We start from the raw sequence: 25,737 nt of genomic DNA on the forward strand, positions 1-25,737 counted from the left end.
TACTCCCACTTCTTTCCTTCTTGCTCATATTTCTTTCATTTATTTCTTCTTTCTTCAGTTTTCATATGGTTCATTTGAAACACCAGTAAGGGATGAATCCCATATCCCATCCTTTTACCACATGGTCCCCAATGAAGCCCTTCAATACCAAGGAATTGTCCAACTGCTTCAACATTTTGGGTGGAAATGGGTCGGGCTCATTACTCTGGATGATGAAGGGGGAGAACACTTCTTGCGGACCATGAAGCTAATGCTTTCCCAGAATGGCATCTGTTCAGAGTTCACAGAAAGATTCGAAGCATACTGGCAGTTCTTTGACTGGGTTGAGACTTTCAATGGTATACTGAGTCATCTTCCAATTTTCTTGGAGAAGAAAGCCACTGTATTTATTATTTATGGAGAAAGTTCATCCATTGTGTGGCTGGCTAATGTTATATTGATTACAACTATTTTTCCTGTCACACATCATGAGTATAGCGCAACTATCGCTGAAGGGAAAGTGTGGATTACAACAGCCCAAATAGATTTCATTTTACATTACATTCACAAGCCTGTTAATATGCAAATGTTCCATGGCGCTATTTCCTTCACTATTCATTCAAAAGAGCCTCCAGGTTTCAAAGAATTTCTTCACATTATCAACCCCTCTGGAGCAAAAGCAGATGGTTTTATCACAGAATTCTGGGAGCAAGCTTTTGGGTGCCCTATCACAAATTCTGATGCACCAAGTGACAACACTGAATCATGTACTGGGCAGGAATCGCTGCAGAGCCTAACTTCACCTTTCTTTGAAATGAACATGACTGGCCACAGTTACGGTATCTACAATGCTGTCTATGTTGTTGCTCATACTTTATACAGCACTTATATTTCTCCATTCAACCACAGAACAATGGCAGAAATGAGAGGGCTGGCACCTCAACATTTGCAACCCTGGCAGGTAATGTATCCCTCTAACCATGGGTGTTGCTGTTGTTGTTGTTTGCAATAACCTTGAAACCACACACTGATGTGACCTGCAGTACACAGTAACCTATGCCTAGTGATTGGCACATACCAGCACATGTGTTGAATTTGCTGGGAAAAGGCCTTACTTGAATAAGTTGTATACATTGGTGTGCAAGACAGCAATAATGGGAAATTTGAATATAAATTACAGATCTTGAGAGGTCCAGGAAAGTATTATTCCTTTGTTTCTATTTCATTACCATTTATTGAATATACTAATGTAGGGGAACATGGCCGTATGGTACCTGCAAATTATAAATCATTAGGGTTGTTGTAAATGATTTCATATTGCTTTGTTTCCAAAAGCAATACACAATGCAATCTATACACAAATGTAAAAGGCTTGCATTCTCAAACACTTTCTCTCATACAGGAAAATACAGGAAGTTGGTATGGATGAAAGATTGGGTACTGTTGAAAAATAAAAGACTATTGGATTTAGAGGGATATGACTTGAGATTTGGGTGGCATGGTTATATATGGTATGAGAAATTTAAAGTTAATGTAGAGTTCAACAACCATTATATACTTCGTGCTATCCTGAAAATATGGAATAAATATAAACCTATACTATGTCAAAAAATGCCATTATGGATATCAGTGCAGGAAGCATACCAAAGAAGGGAGAGGACAGGCAGTTACAATTGGTGGACATACCATGATAATTTAGAACCATGGCAAGGGGATTATCAATTAAAGTCAAGAGAAGGGTTGACAAAAGAAGGGTACCCATGTCAATGGTTTGAATATATGCAAATGTCAGAAAGGTTTAAAATTGATTTTTTAAAAAGCCTATGGCTTTGAAACAACAAAGTCAGAATTTGAAAGGGCATTATGTATGAACAACGAACATTTTATTGCTAAAATTTATAAACTCTTATTGAGGTTTGAGATGGAGGAAGAACAAGTGAAAGAATGTATGATAAAACAGGGCCAGAAATGGGATATAGTATACCAATGGCACAACGGTAAAATATGTGGATGAGGGCTAAAATTTATGTTAAGTACTAACCTAAAAGAAACTTTTTACAAAATGTTGTATAGGTGGCATATGCCACCAGCAAAATTGACCAAAATGTATAAAGGGGCATCAGGATTGTGCTGGAAATGCAAAGAGCATTCGCCAATAATTCCATAACCATTACAAACAGGACCAGCGAGAGTGGACATCCTTGTCTTGTCCCTCTGGCTAGTCGTATCTTATCTGTAACTCCGTCATTCACTACCACTACGGCTGTATTTTGAGAGTACAACTGTTCTATTATAGCTTTAAATTTATTTCCAAATCCCATTTTATTTGAAACCATCTTTAAAGCTTGCCAGCTCACACAATCGAAAGCCTTGAAAATATCCAATGCTAAAATTCCCGCTTTAATCTTAGACTTTTTTATCACCTGTATTGCATTTAAAACTCTTCCCACTAAGTTATGCATTTGTCTACCTGCTACAAATCCACATTGATCTTCCCCTATATATTCAGCTATAAATTTATTCAACCGCCTTGTGCTCCGCTCCGATTAGAAGTGCAGAAGCAGGAGCAAATTGGCCTGCTCCGCCTTGCCCAGAGGCGGAGTAGAAGCGGACCGTGGACCCCTAGAAGCAAGGTGAAGAGAAGCGGCCATTTTCGGAGTGCTCTGGTTTCCGCGGTCCGATCCGATCGCCATCTTGAAACATTTCGCACATAGGATTGCATTGCGGAAAAGAAAGGGGGATAACTGTGTTGCTTTTGATGCTATCGTTCTGAAAATTCTTGTGCTTAGAGAGTCGTGGATGGGGGTCATTTTGAGACTACTCTCAGCTCTCTGCGTGCTGCAGTTCGCATGCTATATTTTTCTAAAAATCGGGTAAACAAACAGGGACAGCGCGGGTAAACCGGCGGTTTTTTGGGTTGTTGTTTTTTTGAAGCGATGACAGGCACATTCAACTCCCAATCCTGATGAGAATTGATCACCTCATGAAGCATCCTCCAATCCCAGCATTTGAGGGGGGGACTAAGGCAGAGGCACCCTCAGAGCTTTGAGCTGGTAGCGTCTTGTGGGTTTTGGCGTTCGTGGAGAGAGCAGCTCCTTTAGTTAGTTGCTGCTGCTGTGTTTGGAGATAGATTAGGATTTAGCTTGGCACGTGTGTGTGTATATGTTTGCTTCTTTCTGACTTTTAGCTTAGTTTGCTCTGTGTTTTTCCCTTACTTTGATTTAATATAAACTTTATTTTTAAATTTTGGAGTGTGTGTTTGTTTGTTTGTTTGGTTGTCCCCCACCCTCCCCCCTCTTAAAGCCTGACTGTGTTTCATCTTCCTTCTTCCTTCTATATACAAAAAAATACAAAAAAAATACCAAAAAAAAATATTCTCTATTTCTTCTCTCTGTTACTTGGACTGTGTGTGTGACTGTGTTATTGTGTGAGTGTGCTGTGTGCACTGTTTGTGAAGTGCAACAGTCACAGATTGAGCATTTCAAATCCTGTTTGGGCAAAGCACACACACTTCTTGTTCCATTTCCCTACATATAGTAATATTCTTATACATATTATTATATTCTTATACATATTATTATTATACATATTATTATTAGTATTAATATTTTATTCTTATACATAGTATTAGTAGTATTAGTATATTCTTATAGATATCATTAGTAGTATTAGTATAATATCATCATGAGAGGAGGGAGCAGGCGCATGTCTGTGGCAGGGCATGCTGAAAGCAGTGGTCAAGGCAGGGGTCAAGCTGGCACCAGTAAGCAGGCTACCTCTCCTGCTGTGAAAATCAAATGGGCAACTCCTTGGCTCGCTGCTCCGCAACAGAAGCAGGAGAAGCAGCAGGCAGAGCCACTCTCTTCTGCAACTTGTGCCCGGCATTCTCTTTTTGAGGGTGGGAATGGGAAAAGTGCCCCTTTACAAGAGGCAGGTGGCAGCAGTGCCATTAGAGGAGGAGGGGGAGTATCCCCAACTCCTTCATTATCGTTTGAGCCCACGAGCCCGATGATGGACCTGTCTCCAGACCTCCTAGACGAGGTTCTTCTCAGCACAGTGGAGGGGCAGGAGGAGGAGGAGGAGGCGGTGGGTGCTGAGGAGGAGCAGCAGCAGGCCGAGGCTCTCTCCCCAGTCTCATCCCACACCTCTTCCGCTGCAACCCCTGTTTCTGTGGCAACACCAGAGAGCTCAGGCGGGCAATTGGTGGTGTCACCACGGAAGCGAAAGACAAGTATAGTGTGGGACCACTTTGAGTTGGGAGCGGATCCTCGCTTTGCTGTCTGTCGCCACTGCAAACTCACCCTAAGCAGGGGTTCATCTACAGGGCATTATGGAACCAGCAGCATGAAGATGCATCTTCATAGGCAGCACCAGTCGATCTTGCTGGGGAAAGAGGCGGGCAAGGTAACCTTCTCTATTTCACTTTGCGATATATTATTATCCATTATTTCCTTATGTCCTTTTTCTAATCCTTTCTTCAAAAATTTATCCACATATTCCTCCGTCCTCTTCATTTGGGTATCTCTTTTCTTGTATAACTCTTCAAAAAAATCCTGAAATTTTTTTATTTTATCCTTCATCAAATGACAATCATTACCCTGCTTATTTTTTACTAACCCTATCCCATTTTTGGCTTTTTCTTTCTGTGTGAGTTTGGCAAGCATCTTCGAATTCCTATTACTGTTTTGAAAATATTCCCTTTTCATATAAATTAAATTCCTCTGAACCTCTTCTAAATTAATATTTTCTAATTCCTTTTTTTGTGCTATTAATTCTATTAATTTATGTTTATTCTTAGTTTGCCAATATTCTTATTATTATTATTATTATTATTATTATTATTATTATTTATTTATATAGCACCATCAATGTACATGGTGCTGTACAGATAACACAGTAAATAGCAAGACCCTGCCGCATAGGCTTACAATCTAATAAGTTGTAGTAAACAATAAAGAGGGAAGGAGAATGCAAACAGGCACAGGGAAGTGTAAACAGGCACAGGGTAGGGCAAAACCAACAGTGTAAAGTCAGAACAAACTCAATATTTGAAGGCTATAGGGAAAAGAAAAGTTTTGAGCTGAGTCTTAAAAGCAGTGATTGAGTTTGTAGTTCTCAAGTGTTCTGGAAGAGCGTTCCAGGCGTAAGGGGCAGCAGAAGAAAAAGGACGAAGCCGAGTAAGGGAAGTGGAGGTCCTTGGGCAGGCGAGAAGCATGGCATCGGAGGAGCGGAGAGCCCGAGCGGGGCGATAGTGTGAGATGAGAGAGGAGAGATAGGCAGGAGCTAGGCAGTGAAGAGCTTTGAAGGTCAGTAGGAGAAGTTTATATTGGATTCTGAAGTGAATTGGAAGCCAATGAAGAGATTTCAGAAGTGGAGTGACATGGTCAGAGCGGCGGGCCAAGAAGATGATCTTAGCGGCAGAGTGGTGGACAGAGACCAGCGGACTGATGTGAGACGAAGGAAGGCCAGAGAGAAGAAGGTTGCAGTAGTCCAACCGAGAGATAACCAGTGCGTGAACGAGAGTCTTGGCAGAAGAGACAGGTGTTAGTCCCCCCCTCAAATGCTGGGATTGGAGGATGCTTCATGAGGTGATCAATTCTCATCAGGATTGGGAGTTGAATGTGCCTGTCATCGCTTCAAAAAAACAACAACCCAAAAAACCGCCGGTTTACCCGCGCTGTCCCTGTTTGTTTACCCGATTTTTAGAAAAATATAGCATGCGAACTGCAGCACGCAGAGAGCTGAGAGTAGTCTCAAAATGTTTCCAGCTTTATTATTTCTTTTTCTAGAGTAGCCTGCCTTGCCTCTTGTCTTTTTAATTTACATGTTTCCCTAATGCAGTTCCCCCTAAACACAGCCTTCATGGTATCCCAAACCACTGCAGTTCTTGTTCCCCCCTTCTCATTTATTTCCCATGTTTCTGACAATTCCTTCTGCATTTTCTCAATTACTTTGTCATTCTTAAATATCTTAGTATTCAATCTCCACCTTAATGCTTCTTTGTATTCCTTACTAACTGCAAAAACTAAGCTTACCAGTGCATGATCTGATACCTTGATTGTCCCTAATTCCATTCTACATGTCTTGGTTACAAAATCTCTAGATACAAAAATATGATCAATTCTGGAGTATGTATGATGGACTGAAGAATAAAACATAAATCCTGGGTCCGCCCCTCTGAGAACTCTCCAAGAATCAACAAAAATCCTTCTCTTTAATTAATTTGCTTAAAATAGTAACATTGTTTCTCTTTTCTACCTCAGAGGGATTTGACCTATCTACTCTATTGTCCATAACCATGTTAAAGTCTCCTGCCATAATTACATACCCCTCCTTGAATTCTTCCATCTCTCTTAATACCTCCTCATAAAATTCTTTTTGTTTATTGTTTGGTGCATACATATTAATCAAAGTATATTTTCCCCCCTCCAGTTTACCTTTAATCATGAGATATCTCCCATTCTCATCTTTTTTAATATCCTCCATCATAAACCCAGTTCTTTTTGAAATCAAAATGGCCACTCCCTTTTTTTTTTTTACGTCCCCAACAATACTTCATAATAGACTGGCCATCTCAATCGAATAGCATTTTTTTCCCCATTAATTTGATGAGTCTCTTGCAGAAATATCATGTCAGAACCATCCTTATTTAACAATTGTTCAATGCTTCTCCTTTTTACGACTGCCCCCAGACCTTTAACATTGAGCGTTGAGATTCTTAACTTCTTATCCATATTCAGTTCTCTGATCTTCTATTTGATCCCGATCGTGTTGAAAACATAACATACACACATATACATACAACACCTCAAACATACCCTTCCCTCCCACCCCACTTCCCCCTTCCCTCCCATCACTTTTCCCCCAATATATACCCGGAAGTCTAATACTTCCGCCATTTTTTTTACCCTTGGGGGGGGAAAGAAGCCAGGAACCCAGAGCCAGCAGGAACTAATTAATATATTTCTTATCATCGCTATATTAACCATCTACACCCCCCCAACTGCTCCTCTTTCTTCTTCATCATCACTTTTTGCACCGCCACCAGCATCTCTTTGAGGACCCAAACCTAAGCTCTCAAGAAGCTCCATGCCTTGCTGGGCAGAGAAAACCCTGTGATTTTCCCCGTTGTATGAGAAACGCAGAAAAATCGGATATTCCCATGCATAAAGAATTCTCTTCTTCAATTCCTCCGTTATGACTTTGACACTGCGTCTCCATTCCAAAGTCTGTTGGCACAGATCATTAAAGACCTGCACTGTTGCTCCTTGGAACTTCAGCTCACCCAATGCTCTTAATTCCTTCATCAATTGCTCTTTCTTGTAATAGCTTAAAAATTTCACCAAAACATCTCTGGGGGGTGCACCACTTCTGAAAACCCCTACCCTGTGAGCACGCTCCACATCTTCTTCAACTAATTGCAGGGTTGGGACTAGTTCTTTGAACCAGCTTAGAATATTCTTCCTGAGGTCCTCCCCTTTCTTCTCCACCATATTACGAACGCGCATATTTACTCTTCGTGCATTATCTTCTATAGCAATCAGTCTCTTATATTGATCTTTAAATTTCACCTCTTGATCATTTTGAGTCTTTTTAATTTCTTTAACTTGATTTTTCACTTGATCAACCTCTGTCTTCAAAAAGCCTAATTGATTATCTCTTATAGCCATTTCTGCAGCCAGCTTATCCACCCTCTTATTATTTTTGTCAATTTCCGTTTCAATTTTCATAAAAAGCTCAGCTTTAAGACTTTTCAGCATAGCTGAAATTTGATCCACCATTTCCTCTTGCCCTGCTGGCTCTGCGCCAGCTTCGGCAGCCATCTTCAACTCCTTTGTTGTTATTGTAGATTCGTCTTGTTTTTCTTCTGTCTCCAGCTCTGGATCAACAACTCTTTGAAGTCTTTTAATGGTATTGTTAGACGCGTGTTGAACCCAGCGTGGCTTCACCACCGGGGCAGTTTTTTTGGGTGGCATAGGCTTGTAAATACGGCTGTGTTAGTTAGTTTCACTTTTAAGTCCAACAAACAGTGAGCTCAGAAGGGTTTTATTGCCGTGCTAAATGAGATTTATTACTTGCTACTGAAAAGGTGGCTATCAATCAATCTCTCCTGACGATGGCTCTGCAATTAAAATTCCTTTCAAGATAAGCTCTCCGTCTGGGAGATTTCTTATGCAGCTGCTCTTAACAGTTCAAGGAGGGGCTACTTCTGGATATATGCAAATGTCAAAAAGGTTTAAAATTGATTTTTTAAAAAGTCTGTAGCTTTGAAACAACAAAGTCAGAATTTGAAAGGGATTATGTATGAACTACGAACATGTTATTGCTAAGATTTATAAACTCTTATTGAGGTTTGAGATGGAGGAAGAAAAGTGAAAGGATGTATGATAAAATGGGGCCAGAATATGGGATATAGTATACCAATGGAAGAATGGGAAATATGTGGACAAGAGGGCTAAAATTTACGTTAAGTACTAACCTTAAAGAAACTTTTTACAAAATGTTGTATAGGTGGCATATGCCACCAGCAAAATTGATCAAAATGTATAAAGGGGCATCAGGACTGTGCTGGAAATGCAAAGAGCAGGAATGGACATTCTACCATGCATGGTGGCCCTGCAAAAAAGTAAGGACTTTCTGGATACAAATCCATTCTGTAATCCAAAAGATCCTAAAAATTAATATCCAACAGAAACTGGAATACTTTCTTTTGAGATTTATGGATGAGCAGATGAAAAAGAACTATGGGACTATATTCTTATATATGATGACAGCTGCAAGACTACTACATGCACAAAGATGGAAGGGCAAAATAGTGCCCACAATAGAGGAATGGCTACTGAAGATGTTTGAACTAGCAGAGATGGTGAAACTCAGGGCAACAATCAGAGAGAAATTGACTGTAGGATTTATAATTGAATGGGAACCCTTTGTAAACTTTACGAGAGGACGAGAAAAAGATGACTTGTATATCTGTGGATTCAACCAAAATTGTAGAAAATGTTGAGAGATTAATTAGGGATTTGGTTTTGATAGTGATAGAGTAAGGAAAAAAATTACAACAAAATTGTTATATATTTTTGCTGGAGAGAATATCTGAAGAATATTTTATTTTGTGTTTGTTTGTTTGTTTTTGATTGATTTTGTTTTGTTTGATTTTTGTGGGTGTGTCTGTTTATATGTATTATATTTTGTTCTGTAGTGTTTTTTATTTATTGGTGTTTGGAAATAATAAAAAGATTAACACGGTTAAAAAAGAGAGAGAGAGAAACACAGGAAAATAATCTCAATTCCTCCAGGTTTTCAGATATTTGTTCTCTTTCTTTATCTAGTTTTACTCTTTGATTCAAAGGATCTCATTCAACAACAGCGCTGGAGAGGAAATTATGTTTAATGAATGTGGAGAGTTAGCAGGTGGATTTGATGTTACCAACTTGATCACTTTCCCAAATAACTCCTATACCAGGGTCAAAGTGGGAAGGCTGGATCCTCACGCTCCTCCAGGAGAAGAATTGACCATAGCTGAGGACAAAATCAACTGGCAGAGAACCTTGACTCTGGTGGGAAAATAACTATATCCCTCCAATATAAATATTGATGCTTATCCATTGAAACAAGAAGGGTAATATATGTAAAGATAACAAGGTGAAGCATGTCTTTAGAAGAGGCTTAATTATATTTGAAATTCACTGGAATTTTCTGTTGTGTTTTTAAATATGGAAAGCTGTTTTTAAAAAGGAGAAAATTAATAAGTGGGTGATGGGTATTCCGGTGGAGACAAGCCAAAGGCAGTACTCAGAGATGACATTTCAGACTAGCATAGAACACTGCTTAAGAGAGTATAAATAATGTTCCCCACTCCCCAACACTTTCTTGTACAGTCTATGAGACACACATCTAGTAACTGGCCTTACTTTGAATTCTAAGCACATTATACAATTCATGGGGCTAATTAAGGAAAATGCAGTTTACTAGAGTGTGTATGAAGCTTAGTACATCAGGTTTTAGACTTTAAATTTTCTAAAGTTCAAATAATATTTAGAACAACAAGTATTCCTGCCATTGAACTTGCCATCTGTGCACAAACCCATCCAGTGTCCCATATCCTTGGTCTTGATGTTGACAGATAAAACTACTGATATGACTTGGCCCCACAAACATGTTCTCAGTACTAAGCTCTTGTAATGTTTTGGACAGCTGCCACCTCTTTCCCTCTGTAATGACCCCTGCCGTCCGGGTTACAGCAAGAAAAAGAAGGAGGGGGACGAATTTTGCTGCTATGAATGTACTCCATGTCCAGATGGGATGTTCTCAAACCAGAAGGGTAGGACATGATACATTAAGCTTTGTAAAAGATATATTTTGTTTTAGGAAATAAAGTCTTCTGTAGGATCTGTAGTCAATTACATCCTTTCCATGAAGTTCAGGGACAAAATCAATCCCAAAACTCCTGCAATGTAGGGAAGTAGTTACATTCTCCATTCATCAAATACTCCTGTTAATTTCAGAAGTTTGTTTAATCATATTTAGTAAAGGGAAATACTCAGAGTCTTTTGAAGCAGAGTACTTTCCATACAACACATGATTAGTATGAATGATCTATTAGCTAACAGAAGATAAATGTGCTTGAAGGAAAGGAAAATTGCTAGGATGGGATAAGACAGAAATGGCCCACATGTTTTTGGACTAGTCCTGAAATTATTGTTCCAACATAGAACTCATGATTTTGAGAAAAAGTATCCAGATTGTCCACTAGAACAATCACCACATCTCATTGATGGAGAACATAACCAAATTTAACAACGGCATTTCTCTTGAATCATCTTGCAAGAAGTTTTTGAAAATTTAGAATGGTGAAAAATAGGGCTGTGCTCTGCTTTTCTTTGGTTCAGAGAAGTAGTAGCAAGGTGGCCTGATTCGCCTCCGGAAAAGGCGGAGGCGAAAAGAGTCAGGGGGCTGCGGATCGAGGCAAAGAGGATCACCTCAATCTGGAGCTCCAGACACAGGTAAGTGAGGGGGGAGGGGGACTCATCTGGTGCTGCTGGCGCAGTCCCTGCGGCGACAGTGATGGAGCCAGGTACAGGGAGGAGGGAAGCTTACCTGCATCCATCGTGGGCTTCAATTGAGGTCCCGGTTGAAGCCGGAAGTGAAGGCCGAGGCCTCTTCCGGATTCAAGCCAGGGCCTCAATTGAAGCCCATGATGGTAAGGGGTCAGGGGGGTTGGCCTACCTGGCGCCGCCAGCACCGCCGACCATGAGGTGGTGGCAGAGCCAGGTAAGAGGGCAGGGAGGAGAGAGGCTTACCTGCGTCCATTGCAGGCATCAATTGAGGTCCCGGTTGAAGCCGGAAGAGAAGGCCGAGGCCTCTTCCAGCTTCAAGCCAGGGCCTCAATTGAAGCCCATGATGACGGACACAGGTAAGGGGGTGGAAGGATGGCTTACCTGGCGCTGCTGCCGCCACCGTCCATGCGGCAATGGCAGTGAAGCTGGATCTCGCTCCACGAAGCGGGAAATGGGCGAATTGGCCAGAAGAGGATCGAGCCCGATCTAGAGTTTCCAGATCGGGCCACGAAGTGGATCGGGGGGGGGCGTCCGTGCACAGCCCTAGTGAAAAATATAAGATTTGGCAGACTCCAGGTGAAGCAATTTGTAGACATGATAAAAGTTTGATTCCTTTTTTAAATTGACATATTTATTCTTTTGTTTTCAGACATGGAATCTTGTCTCAATTGTCCAGAAGGTCACTATCCAAATAAGTTCCATGATGAATGCATTCCTAAGATTCCAAATTTCCTAGCTTTTGAAGAAACATTGGCCATCATTTCCATTTCTTCAGGACTTCTATTGTCTCTAATCACAGGTCTGGTGCTTGGCATTTTCATAAGGAAACGTGACACAGCCATGGTCAAAGCAAACAATCGAAGCCTCACCTACATTCTCCTCATCTCCCTCCTCTTGTGTTTTCTCTGTTCCTTCCTGTTCATCGGAAAGCCTAAGAAGGTCACCTGCCTTCTTCAACAAACTTATTTTGGCATCGTCTTCTCTGTGTCTCTCTCCACCATCTTGGCAAAAACGATATCTGTGGTCTTGGCATTCATGGCTACCAAACCAGGATCACGGATGAGGCAGTGGGTAGGAAAAAGATTGGCATACTCCATTGTCCTCTCCTGCTCCAATATCCAAGCAGGCATCTGTGCTCTGTGGCTGGCAATGTCTCCTCCATTCCCAGATGTTGACATGACCTCAATGACAGAACAAATTGTACTGCTATGTAATGAAGGTTCTATACTCATGTTCTATTGTGTTCTGGGTTACATGGGTCTGCTGGCCATTGTCAGTTTCACTGTGGCCTTCCTGGCCAGGAAGTTGCCTGACAGTTTTAATGAAGCCAAATTCATCACTTTCAGCATGCTAGTCTTTTGCAGTGTGTGGGTGTCCTTTGTTCCAACCTACCTCAGCACACAAGGAAAGTACATGGTGGCTGTGGAGATCTTCTCCATCTTGGCCTCCAGTGCTGGGTTACTCAGCTGCATCTTTTTCCCCAAATGCTACATTATTGTGGTGAGACCTGAGTTGAACACCAGAGAGCAGCTAATGCGAAGAAAGATGTAAATAATAGAGAAGTTCATCCTTTCATTACTGTTCTTTCTAACCTTCATGTCTAAATTGACCAATCCAACCATTTTTCTCACATATGCAAGTAAATATATAATCATTAAACAAAAAACCTACAGTTTACACAACAAGATGGTGGAGAGAGACACAGAGAAGACGATGCCAAAATAAGTTTCCCTAAGGAGGCAGAAAGTGCCAGTGAAATTCTCATTCTCCCAAAGCATATAAACCATGAGGACAGGATGGAGAATAGGATATGCAGAGGTGACTGTGGTGTTGTGGAAAACTGATGACGAACAACTTAGGGCCACCTACTTCTCTTTTTTTGTTTAGAACAGCCCTTCCCCAACCGGGTCCCCTCCAAATTTCATGGCTTTGTGTAACAAACAGATGACCACACAGGAAAGAAGCCATATAATTGTATGGAATATGGGGAAAGCTTCAGCCGTAGTTGGACCTTCAGTCGTATGTTCACCCTTACTTTACATCAAAGAATTCACAGAGGTGAAAAACCATTTCTGTGTACGGAGTGTGGAAAAAGCTTCCATTACAAGTCTAACCTTTATCAACATAAATGTATTCACAGAAGGCAGACACCACAGCAATGAATTTTAATAATGTTTTTTATGCTTTTTATTTTAAAAAACTTTGTGTATTTGTTTTTAATGTTTACTGTCTTTAACTTTTGTAAACTGCCCAGAGAGCTTCGGCTATGGGGCGGTATATAAATAAATAAAATAATAACAAAAATATTATACAGTTGACAACCAAGCCAGTGTCATCCAGGATGTTGACAGCGGCAGGGCCCGGTAAGACCCCCCTCGCTCCTCTCCCTTACCTGCGTCCGTCCGTGGTCCCTCAGCTTCTTCAATTGAGCCCGCGGCTCAACCAGGAAGTCTAGGCCGCACTCCCCTCCACTGCGGAGCTCCGATTCGGAGCCGGAGCTCCGCGGTGAAGAGGAGCGGACTATGGGCGGAGCAGAGCAGAGCGGGCCGATCCGAAATTTTCGGATCGGCCCGCAGGGCGGAGCGGGGGGTCCGTGCACAACCCTAGAAACAACTGCCTTAGGGAGCAGGTGCTTCTAGTGAGGCCGAAGTTAGTCTGCTGCTGGGTCCCATCCCCCCCAACTCTGGTGTCAAAATAGGGTTCAAATGCCAATCTGATTTTCTTATTTATATGAAATGGGGACGCTCCAGTATTTCCTTTGCATCAGGTAGCAAAATGTCCTTCACCAGCTGTGCAACACAGAAGAGGGGAAAATCTGCTTCTAGAGAAGTTGAAAAATGTAACAGCTGCCCTGTTGACATGTATCTACACAGCTGGGTATTGATCTGTATCTACTTAACTCCTTTGGTGTGTGGTTTACAGACATTCAAAAACAGCATCCATACTGTCATTTTTCTCCCTTTCTCAAAATACTAGAAACTGGGGTCATCCCATGAAGCTGATTGGTGGGAGAGTCTGGACAAATCAAAGGAAGTACTTCTTCACACAGTACATGGTGAAATTATGCAATTCATTACCACAAGATGTGGTGAGGCTTTAAAAGGGTGGGGGTGGATACATTCCTGGAGGAGAAAGATATCAATGGCTACTTGCCCTGATGGTTATGTGCTACCTCCAGTATCTGAGGCAGTAAGCCTGTGTGCACCAGTAGCTGGGGAACATGGGTGCGAGGGTGCAGTTTCACCATGACCGGCTTTGTTGGTCGTTAGCTGGTTGGCTACTGTGTGAACACAGCACTGGACTAGATAGACCCTTGGTCTGATCCAGCAGGGCTCTTCCTATGTTTCTTGTACCACTCCATCACTGGGAAAACCTAAAGAGTAGTGTGAATCCAGCAATGGAGGTCACTGACGAACTATCTGAACTGGCCGCACAGTTGTTGTTCCACTGAAGAGCAGCAGAAAAACATTGCAACTTTTGACAAACTTGTTTGTTTCACCAGTAGAGACAACAGAGATATCACACAGTCTCCAAAGTTATTATCTCCCCTGTAATTATTGGAGTCACTGCAATTAATTCACTAGCTCAAACCTCCAGTTTCTTTTAAGAAGGCATTAGACAAAGAAATTCAACTAAATCATAAATTGACATGTTAGAAATCTGCAATGTCCTTCACAGCATCGATTATGGGCAGCAGCTAAAATCATGGATTTGTCACTTTGAACATCACGTCATAGACTGACATTTTAGAATCCTACAATGTCCTTTACAGCATAGATTAAAGGAATCACCTAAAATCAGGGATTTGTCACTTTGAACCATTTTCCCTTTCCTGGTATTCGTTGATGATTTGCAAAGGACATTCAAGGCATGATTATACACCACTGTTAAGGATATTTTCTCATTTTAAGAAGTGTATGGGCAGAAGATAGCAACCATTGTTTGAATGAAGCTGGTGGGAGACGTGACTCTGTAGAGAAACATGGGAGAGGTGACCGCAAGATGGATGTTGACTACCCAGGTGATGATAACTGCGGTGGTGATGGTCCCACATATGGCAGGCGAACGGCAAACTCTGAAGTGCACTGGGAATGACCCTCTTCATATTCCACATGAATGGTACCAGGCAGGTGAATTCCTCATTGGTGGGATTGCATCTCATATTCATTACATGTCCCCCAATATTGTGTTTGACAAACACCCTTCGGAGGAAACTATTCCATTCCCAATGTAAGGAATCCTATGAAAAGAGGTTTGATTTCAGTTTTAGTGTATTTCATGTTTCTGTAACTGCAAACGGCTTTCATCGGTTTGAAAACAGGGACACTTATTAATATTAGTAGTAATAGACTGCAAATAGATTTTTAAAGCTGCAAATTGATTTCATTCCTTTGAGTATCATTAATACTATGTTTATAAAATAAGAATGGAGCATAAGAAGTTGCTTTATATCAGGACAAACTATTTCTCCATTTAGCCTATTACTGGTTCTCCTGACGAGGCATCTCTCTGCATGAGGGCTTCTCGTGACCTGATACCTGATTCTTTTAACTGGTGATGCCAGAAATGGAACATTTGACCATCTACATCCAAATCATGTGCTCTGTTAATGCGCTAATAGTAATGGCCAGAAGAATGGATGGATAAATGGATAATAACCTTGGTTGAACATACATGTTCATTAAATCCATTTTGGAAAAGAGGGAAATGAAAATGTCCTCTTTGAATGTTCAGTCCATTTTTTTTCCATAAGGACACAGGCTCAGGAATAAGTGACAAATAGGCCAAATCTACACCAAGCAGATTATTGCTTGGTGTAGATTACTGTGGTTACCATGGAAGCAAGCTCTATTTTCTCTAACCCTGGAGGGGGGTATTTTTAAAGAACACTTTGAAGCATTCATCTTGTGATTATAAAGCAAACGTACGTATTGGCTATAATGTACACTAGATGAGAAACAGCAATTAAGGCAAACATTCTATACCTATTTACTTGAAGGGAAGTGCCATTGAAACAAAGGAACAAAATTTGGGACATATGCTTCTTAAAACAACTTGCAAAACAAAGTCAGGCACCAGAGTAGCAAGCAATAAATTCAATGTTAGTTTCATTTAGCTGTTTCAGTGATATGTAGGTTTCAGATTATGATTTGCTAAGTGCTGATGGTGCACAGAGGTATGACAGTCTATACACAAAGTAATTTCATGACCATCAAGATAGAGGCAATAATTTCACAAATCATGACATAATGACCCAGTTTGCATGACATGACAGCTCATCATGGGTTAACCCTAGGGGAGCAATGGGTCATTCCAGCTGCCATTAAGAATATGCAATCCCCAACCTCAAAATTATGTCTTGTGAACATGACAACTGGGGGAGGGGGGTTAAAAGGACCCTCATACAATCCATAGTCTGTTGTAGGTTTGTTTAACCCTCAGATAACCAACATTGCATGGGTTCACATAACACGACAGCCCCTGACAACCACCAGTTTCATCCAAACAACCTACCTTTGTTCATTCTGCTCAGTTTATCAAAGGGTTAGGATATCTAACTGAAGACATCTAGCTGAATTCCAGCTTGATTCATGCAGTCCAGAGCTAGAGTAACCCCTATAGTTGACTGTCCAGCCAGTGCCTGGAGACCTTCTGTGAGGGAAGCCCCCCCCCCCGGGGTAACTGGCTCAACCTGTAAATCTGTTCTAATTGTTAAAACATTTCTCCTAATCATTATCATAAAATCTACACCCCTAAAATTTAAGCCAAGTGGAACAGGGAACACATTTTTGCCCTCTTCTGTTTGACTGACTGGGAATGGAGGAAGCGGGTTGCCTTAACTCTCTGAACTGTAAGCAAGGATAAACAGTTACCGAGGTAGGCTGCTGTCACCTCTTACATTCACCTCAGGATGAACCGAGGATTCTCAGATGTTACAGGACACTACAAGGACTTAAGAAATAAGGGCCCAAGGTGGCACCCTCTCTTTCAAAGACCTGGGCTTGAAACTTTACACAGTACCAATAACCAATCAGAAGACTCTGGATTTATTACCAGACTTATTTCAAAGGAAGCACACACAACACTTGAGGCAGGTATTAAGTTTATTTACATAAGGAAAGGAGAAGAGGGGAATAAAAGGCATACAAGATACACAGTCAGGAAATAACAAAGGCTTCCTAAACCTGTCCATATGCATTTAAGCACAGGTCTTCACAAAGAATAGGGCCTAAAGGATGAGATGCAAAGTCCCAAGCCAAAAGCAGGTCCAAGATAAAGCCAAATTTCACCAAACAAAGGCCAGGGGCAGCCATAGCCCCTCTCGTTTTATACTGAAAAGACTTCAACAAATGTGACCCAATTATCATCAGGTTGACTGTTTTTCCCAGAATTCTCTGGGAGTGTAAGAAGTTCTCACAGAAACAGAGCTGAAATCATTCAGTCTAATTGGTAAGAGTTTTAATCCAGCTTTGAAGAGCCGTGAAAGTTGACAAGCATGGGGGGAAAAAAACACACACACATGGTTTAACAAGTGCATGCAGGCCCATCTTCATGAAATTGAGTTTTCACAGGACAGAGCTAAAACTCATAAAGAAGAAGGAATTTTTTTGACATTGGTATTTTGTTACAGGAAGAGAGATATCACGTCTTTTCTCAGGCTTTCCTTTTTCAAAAATATTTTTTATTTATTTCCCATATACAGTTAGGGTGACCATATGATAAGGAGGACAGGGCTCCTGTATCTTTAACAGTTGCATAAAAAGGGAATTTCAGCAGGTGTCATTCGTATATATGAAGAACCTGGTAAAATTCCATCTTCATCACAACAGTTAAAGCTGCAGGAGCTATACTAGAGTGACCAGATTTAAAAGAGGGCAGGGCACCTGCAGCTTTAACTGTTGTGATGAAGAGGAAATTTCACCAGGTTTTCCCCATATATACAAATGACACCTGCTGAAATGTCCTTTTCAATACAACTAATAAAGATTCAGGAGCCCTATCCTCCTTTTCATATGGTCACCCTAATATACAAAGACAAACAAAAACCAACGTGCATCCAATTTAAATTTGGATATTGAACATATTTTCCCCATTTAGTTTGCAGATGAAAATGTAAGTGGACTTGATGGGCAGTAAAGGTGTCCTTTACTGCCCTTGTAATAACAAATTACATTTAGTCTTGTTTCCATAATCTGAGGAAAGGCTCCAACAAATATTGCTGCATATATTCCTGCTTTTCATATGGAATGAAATATATGCTGCCCCGCCCAACCAACGGGGAGAGAGAGAGAGAGAGAAAGAGAGAGAGAGAGAGACTGGAACCACATTTTATGTAATGTTGAGTTGAGTTTTTAAAAGGGGTATTAAATCAATAGGGCATTCCTTACATTTTTGGAGCACCATTCTTGTTCCTTTTTCCACAGCATTAAAAATTAAACTGGCACTACTGATTTGTCCTGCTTATGAGCAAAGTGCAATTTATTCTATCTGAAGTCCTTTGAATGAGAAATTAATTGACTGGTTTTGCTGCCTCTAAAATCTTAAATAAATCCTAATCATTATTTCAAAATGATCATATATAGAGGTATAAATTAAGCTAATTTTTTACAGATTGTAATCTATGGGGCTGGGTCATGAATCTTTGAAGTGCCTAACAACTAGGGCTGTGCAGGGACCACCTAATCTGCCTCAGAGGCTGATCCGGAGCCCCTGAAGGAACCCCTATCCATGTAGGGCCTGCCTTGGAGGTTCCCGATCCACCTCGGCACCAAAGCCAAGGTGAATTTTGGGCCCTCCAAGGCAACTCAGAGATTTTGGGGTGCCGGTAAGACCGCCCCCCCGGTGGCCTACTTCTGGGCTTCAGCGTCATCAGAGTAGAAGCCGGCAGCGGTGGTGGACCCAGGTAAGGGGCAGGGGAGAAGGTGGCTTACCTGGGGCCTCCTCTGTCCGCGGCAGTGGACGGCGAAGGCATTAGTTAAGTAGGGAGAGTTTTCTGGGTGCTGGCTTAAAATTGTGGGGCCTACTCCCTTTAATTACCAGCGGCGGCACTGGAAGCCACCAGAAGAAAGATGGCGGCAGTGATAGAGGCACCAGATATGTCTTCAGCTTTGGGTCACCTCGGCCTTCGCCCAAAATGCCTCGGATCTGGTTCAGAAGGGTCCGAATCACCCCAATCAGCTTTGGATTGGGGGATTTGGATCCAAGGCAGTGCATAGCCCTACTAACAACTCCCCTGCCATAAACACAAGAAGCGGAGGCTGGTAGATCCATTTTAAGTGGGGCTATGTATCCATTCTGCATTTCAGTCCGAACGAGGCAGAACTCTAACCGAACTATCCAAAGTGCTGAACCATACTCCCAAAAAGCATTCCCTGCCTTGGATAATTCCTTTAGGGTTCTGACTGATTCTGACAGACACACAGAATGGATTTACAGCCCCTCCAAAATTGAAGCTACCAGCCTCTGCTGAACACAATTAAGGAAATGTACATCATGACAACAGTTCTCTTATTTTCAATGGGATTTCATCATGATTGGATTGTGCCCTTTCCTTGTAGTCTGTGACTAAATTCACTGAAGAATTCTCTTGTCAAAGTAAAGGAAATCACTTTCTTTGCAGCGTAGTGACAAAGTTCTACCAGCACATCTTGGCCTTGGTGTTTGCCATTAATGAGATCAATGAGAATCCCAAGATCTTGCCCAATGTCACTCTCGGATTCCACATCTATGACAGCTACTCCAATGCAAGGATGACATATCGTACTACGCTGGACCTGCTTTTCAAATCACGTCAGATCGTGCCCAACTACAAATGTGGCTTTCACAAAAATCTCATTGGGGTCATTGGTGGACTAAGTGCTGATACCTCTGCATGCATGGCACATGTCTTGGGTCTTTACAAGATTCCACAGGTAGGATTTCAGGATGTGGACTTCCCTATTCCTTCCTTCACCCAGAGAATGAGGAGACCCTCCTGAATGGGATGAGCCATTCTGTGCTTGGGGAGGTGGGATCCTCAAAAGTTGGGTGGACGCTCCTCTCACAAGTGGAACTCTTCTCTATGAGGAAGCAAGAACCTTTGTTCAATGCTTGATCTCAGGTTGTGGGATGTGTGCATTTCACAATCCCATAAAAGCTGCACATATAAGTGCTAGTGGCAATTTCTGTAAACCGCCCAGAGAGCTCTAGCTATGGAGGCTGTATATAAGTGTAACAATAAATAAATAATAAATAAATTAGATGGTTCAGAAAGAGAGGGGGTATGATTAGAAAAGGAAAGACCGGGAAATATAAGGCATTGAACTGGAGTATAACGTGGATATCGAAACCACGTACACCATTGGTTCATGAAACTGTAGTTTGGATTAATAGTCATGCTTAGAAGAGACCCATTGAACTCAATAGAACTAAAGTTATTTATGGCTGACTCATCCCATTGATTTCAATGGTACAGTTCTAAGCACAACTAAATTTGAATCCAGCATTGTTCCTTTAATATGCTGAGAGAGAACAATGAATCCAAAACAAATGAGTATGAATATGTGAAGTTTTTCAAGGGTTTGTAAGAGACAGACAGACAGACAGGGAGGGAGGGAGGGAGGGAGGGTATCCAGTTTGCTTAGCCTTATTGACCTGCCTTTTTAAATAACTTATTCAAATCTCTAAGGCTTTCCATTAATGCTCCTGAATCGGAAGAAAACGATACTTCCAACAATATAATAGAAATAAATTAAAATATAAATTCAAAACTTTCCCTGTAAATTCAGGATGCTGTCTTAAACATGATTAATTGGAAACAAATGTGATTGATGTTACTGCCCATTCAGGCTGCTATCTTATATCTTCATATTTGCAAGTAAGTCCCTTTAAACTAAATGTAATTAAATAGGATTGTACTGTTAATTATATTTTTTGCTTCTGTATAAGAAAATTTAGAGATTCTTCTGTATGAAATGGTGGGGTTGCATTTCAGTAAATAAGAAAAAGGAAGAATGAACTACATAAGAGTATTGTGGCTAAAGAAGACCTAAGACTTATTCCCACTTCTTTCCTTCTTTCTCATATTTCTTTCATTCTTTTCTTCTTTAGTTTTCCTATGGCTCATTTGAAACAGCAGTGAGTGATGAATCCCATTTCCCTTCCTTTTACCGCATGGTCCCCAATGAAGCCCTTCAGTACCAAGGAATTGTTCAACTGCTTCAACGTTTTGGGTGGAAATGGGTCGGACTCGTTACTCTGGACGACGAAGGGGGAGAACGTTTCTTACAGACAATGGAGCCAATGCTTTCCCAGAATGGAATCTGTTCAGAATTCACAAGGAGACTCCAAGCAAACTGGCAGTTCTTTGACTTCGCTGACACTGTCAAACTTTCACTGAGTTATCTTCCAATTTTCTTGAAGAAAGCCACTGTGGTTGTTATGTATGGAGAAAGTATGACCATTCTGTGGTTGACTGGTCTTATATTGATAACAACTATTATTCATCTTACCCATCATGAGTATAGTGGAACAATCTCTGCAGGGAAAGTGTGGATTACAACAGCCCAAATAGATTTTATTTCACATATCCTTCTAAAGGCTGTTAATATGCAAATGTTCCATGGTGCAATTTCCTTCACCATTCATTCTAAAGAGCCTCCAGGCTTCCAAGAATTTCTTCAAGGTATCAACCCTTCTGGAGCAAAAGCAGATGGTTTTATCACAGATGTCAGGGAGCAAGCTTTTGAGTGCCCTATCCCACATTCTGATTCACCAAGAGACAACATTAAATCATGTACTGGGCAGGAAACACTGCAGAGCCTAACTTCGCCTTTCTTTGAAATGAGCATGACTGGCCACAGTTACAGTATCTACAATGCCGTCTATGCTGTGGCTCATACTTTATACAGCACTTACATATCTCCATTCAACCAGAGAGCAATGGCAGAAATGAGAGGGCTGGCAGCTCAGCATATGGAACCCTGGCAGGTAATGTTCCCCTATACCTAATAGGTGTCTTTTTGTTTGATTCATTTTTGCAATGACCTTGAAACCACACAGTGATGTGACTTACAGTACTCAGTAACCTATGCCTAGTGGTTGGCACATACCAGCACATGTGGTGGGAATGTGCTGAGACCAAAAATTCTGGACTGCAGTGTTTTCTGAGATTTCCAGAAAAGTTGAAGTACATTTGCATTCGGACTTTGCTCTACTGAATTTATTTATTTATTTATTTATTTATTTATTTATTTATTACATTTATATACCGCCCCATAGCCGAAGCTCTCTGGGTGGTTTACAACAGTTAAAAATAGTAAACATTAAAAAGCATACAAAATTTAAAAAAACATCAGAAACATAAAAACAACAGTATAAAAACAACAGTATCCATTTAAAGTAAATACAAATTTGAAGCATAAGAAGCAAATTTCACCTCTTTTATTAGCTGCTAGAAAAGTAATAATGATACAATGGAAAGACCTTACATTTACAGCACATACATGAATGAGTTGTATAAGTTTGTTTGGAAGACAGCAATAATGGGGAAATTTGAAATATAAATTACAGGTCATAAGAGTTCCAGGAAAATATGATTCCCTTGTGGCTGTTTCATTCCAATTTTGTAATATACTTACGTAGCTGTATGGGACCTCCACGTTATAGATCATTAGGGTTGTTGTAAATGATTTCATATTACTTTATTTTCAAAAGTCATAATTGCTTTCTGAGGGATGCTGTATTTTTGCACTTTGTGATTCCATCTAGGAGTGGGAGGAGAGGGTGGGAATTATTGTGTGTGTGTGTGTGTGTGTGTGTGTGTGTGTGTGTGTGTGCACGTGCACGTGTGTGTGTGTGCTTTGCAAAACAACAAAGTTTTTTTAAAAAAAAGCATTTAACACCAGTTGATGAAAAAATACACTTTTATGATTTGCCACCATCTCCCCATATCTGGTTCCTAAAACACAGTGCTGTCTATTCATAAATGAAAAAGGATCACATTCTCAAACACTTTCTGTCATACAGGAAAATAACACATGTTCCCTTTCTCTCTCTCTATCTAGCTTCACTCTTTGATTCAAAAGATCTCATTCAACAATAGTGCTGGAGGGGAAATTATGTTTAATGAACGTGGAGAGTTAGCAGGTGGATTTGATGTCACAAACTTGATCACTTTCCCAAATAACTCCTATATCAGGGTCAAAGTGGGAAGGCTGGATCCTCACGCTCCTCCAGGGGAAGAATTGACCATAGCTGAGGACAAAATCAACTGGCAGAGAAACTTGACTCAGGTGGGAAAATAATAACACAACTTCGATATTAATATTGACTGCCATCCAATAAAATAAGAAAGAAAATATATGTAAAGGTAACAAAGGCATAGATGAGGCTTGGTTATATATGAAATTCACCAGAATACTCTGTTTGGTTTTTAAATAGGGAAAGCTGTGGTTAAAAAAGAGAAAATTAATAAGTGGATGATGGGTATTCCAGTGGAGACAAGCCAGGCAATATCCAGAGATGACATTTCAGACTAGCATGGAACACTGCTTAAGCGAGCATAAATAACGTTTCCCCCATCACTTTCTTGTACAGTCTCTGAGACACATGAATAGTTACTGGCCTTACTTTGAATGCTAAGCTCATTTTACAATTGGTAGGACAAAATAAGGAAAATCTAGTTTACTGGAGTGTTTAGTACATCAGTTTCTAGACTTAAAAATTTCTAGAGTTTATATAATATTTAGAACAAGTTTTCCTCCCACTGAACTTGCCGTCTGTTCACTTAAACATCCAATGTTCCATGCCCTTGATCGTGATGTTAACAGACTCCCCAAACATGTTCTCAGTACTAAGCTCTTGCAATGTGTTTGGACAGGTGCCACCTCTTTCCCTCTGTAATGACCCCTGCCATCCAGGGTACAGCAAGGAAAAGAAGGAGGGGGACAAATTTTGCTGCTATGAATGTACTCCATGTCCAGATGGGATGTTCTCAAACCAGAATGGTAGGACATAATATGTAAAGTTTTGTAAAAGATACATTTTGTTTTAGAAAATACACTCTTCTGTAGGATCTGTAGTCAATTATATTCTTTCAATGAGGTTCAGGGACAAAATCAATCCCAAAACTCCAACAATGTAGGGATAGTAGCTACATTCTCCATTCAGCAAATACTCCTGTTAATTTCAGAAGTTTGTTCAATCACATTGAGTAAAGGGAAATACTCAGAGTCTTTCAAAACAGAGTACTTCCTGTACATCACATCACTGTTATGAAATGGCCCACATGTTTTTGTACTAGTCTTGAAATTATTGTGCTGACGAAGAACTCATGATTTTGAGAAAAGGTATGATCTCAAAGACCACTAGAACAAAAACCATATCTCATTGATGGAGGACATAACCAAATTTAACAACGCCATTTCCCTTGAAGCATCTTGCACAAATATATGACCTGGCAGACTCCTTATGAGGCAACTTGTAGGCATGACAGTAGTATGATTCCTTTTTAAATTGACGTACATTTGTTTGTTTTCAGACATGGAAACTTGTGTCAATTGTCCAGAAGGTCACTATCCAAACAAGTTCCAGGGTGAATGCATTCCTAAGATTCCAAATTTCCTAGATTTTGAAGAAGCATTAGCCATCATTTCCATTTCTTCAGGACTTTTGTTATCTCTGATCACAGCTCTGGTGCTCTGCATTTTCATTAGGCAACGGGACACTGCCATAGTCAAAGCAAACAATCGAAGCCTCACCTACATTCTCCTCATCTCCCTCCTCTTGTGTTTCTTCTGTTCCTTCCAGTTCCTCGGAAAGCCTAAGAAGATCACCTGCCTTCTGCGACAAACTGCTTTTGGCATCGTCTTTTCTGTGTCCCTCTCCACCATCCTGGCAAAAACCGTATCTGTGGTCTTGGCATTCATGGCTACAAAACCAGGATCACGGATGAGGCAGTGGGTGGGAAAAAGATTGGCATACTCCATTGTCCTCTCCTGCTCCAATATTCAAGCAGGTATCTGTGCTCTATGGCTGGCAATGTCTCCTCCATTCCCAGATGTTGACATGACCTCGATGACGGAACAAATTGTAATGCTGTGTAATGAAGGTTCTATACTCATGTTCTATTGTGTTTTGGGATACATGGGTCTGCTGGCCATTGTCAGCTTCACTGTGGCCTTCCTGGCAAGGAAGTTGCCTGATAGTTTTAATGAAGCCAAATTCATCACCTTCAGCTTGTTGGTCTTTTGCAGTGTGTGGGTGTCCTTTGTTCCAACCTACCTCAGTACACAAGGAAAGTACATGGTGGCTGTGGAGATCTTCTCCATCTTGGCCTCCAGCGCTGGGTTACTCAGCTGCATCTTTTTCCCCAAATGCTACATTATTGTGGTGAGACCTGAGTTGAACAACAGACAGCAACTAATGAGAAGAAAGACGTAAATAACAGAGTTCATCCCCTCATTAATCTTATTTGCAGCCTACAAGTACATAAAATGGTGTAAATGAATTGTGACTAAAGTAGCCTTTCTAAAATTGCCAATTAAATCATTTCCCTCCTAGATACAAATAAATATGAATAGTAATTAACCAATCCATAAAGCTATTTATTCTGTTTTAAATGTACAATAAATAATAGAATTGTTTGAATGTGGTTACAATGATTGCTTCTTGGGACATCACAACCTGTTTTCCACTTTTGAGGTATCAGCCCCTCTAG

At 40.8% G+C, this 25,737-nt stretch overlaps 2 protein-coding genes across 2 annotated transcripts; both read left to right on the forward strand.

Moving 5' to 3' along the window:
* Positions 1-121: 121 nt before the first annotated feature.
* Positions 122-20,017, forward strand: LOC134405820 (vomeronasal type-2 receptor 26-like). Its single transcript, XM_063137071.1, has 6 exons — positions 122-940; positions 9,312-9,539; positions 10,177-10,303; positions 11,689-12,586; positions 14,951-15,107; positions 19,598-20,017. Exons 1-6 carry the CDS (start codon positions 122-124, stop codon positions 20,015-20,017), a joined length of 2,649 nt encoding a protein of 882 aa, XP_062993141.1.
* A 1,174-nt stretch (positions 20,018-21,191) lies between these two features.
* LOC134405821 (vomeronasal type-2 receptor 26-like) lies at positions 21,192-25,460 on the forward strand. The gene is made up of 4 exons (XM_063137073.1): positions 21,192-22,007; positions 23,084-23,311; positions 23,899-24,025; positions 24,559-25,460. Exons 1-4 carry the CDS (start codon positions 21,192-21,194, stop codon positions 25,458-25,460), a joined length of 2,073 nt encoding a protein of 690 aa, XP_062993143.1.
* Positions 25,461-25,737: the final 277 nt, after the last annotated feature.

This window comes from Elgaria multicarinata, chromosome 11 (genome assembly GCF_023053635.1).
Source record: "Elgaria multicarinata webbii isolate HBS135686 ecotype San Diego chromosome 11, rElgMul1.1.pri, whole genome shotgun sequence".
NCBI lineage: Eukaryota > Metazoa > Chordata > Lepidosauria > Squamata > Anguidae > Elgaria > Elgaria multicarinata.

Excerpts from the sequence above, each read along its gene's own strand:
- LOC134405820 (XM_063137071.1), top strand. The coding sequence starts at position 122 with ATGGTCCCCAATGAAGCCCTTCAATACCAAGGAATTGTCCAACTGCTT. Across the intron at positions 9,540-10,176 it reads GGCAGAGAACCTTGACTCTG|CTGCCACCTCTTTCCCTCTG; the intron begins GTGGGAAAATAA and ends TGTTTTGGACAG. Across the intron at positions 15,108-19,597 it reads CCACATATGGCAGGCGAACG|TCTGTGACTAAATTCACTGA; the intron begins GCAAACTCTGAA and ends CTTTCCTTGTAG.
- LOC134405821 (XM_063137073.1), top strand. The coding sequence starts at position 21,192 with ATGGTCCCCAATGAAGCCCTTCAGTACCAAGGAATTGTTCAACTGCTT. Across the intron at positions 22,008-23,083 it reads AGCATATGGAACCCTGGCAG|CTTCACTCTTTGATTCAAAA; the intron begins GTAATGTTCCCC and ends CTCTCTATCTAG. Across the intron at positions 23,312-23,898 it reads GGCAGAGAAACTTGACTCAG|GTGCCACCTCTTTCCCTCTG; the intron begins GTGGGAAAATAA and ends GTGTTTGGACAG.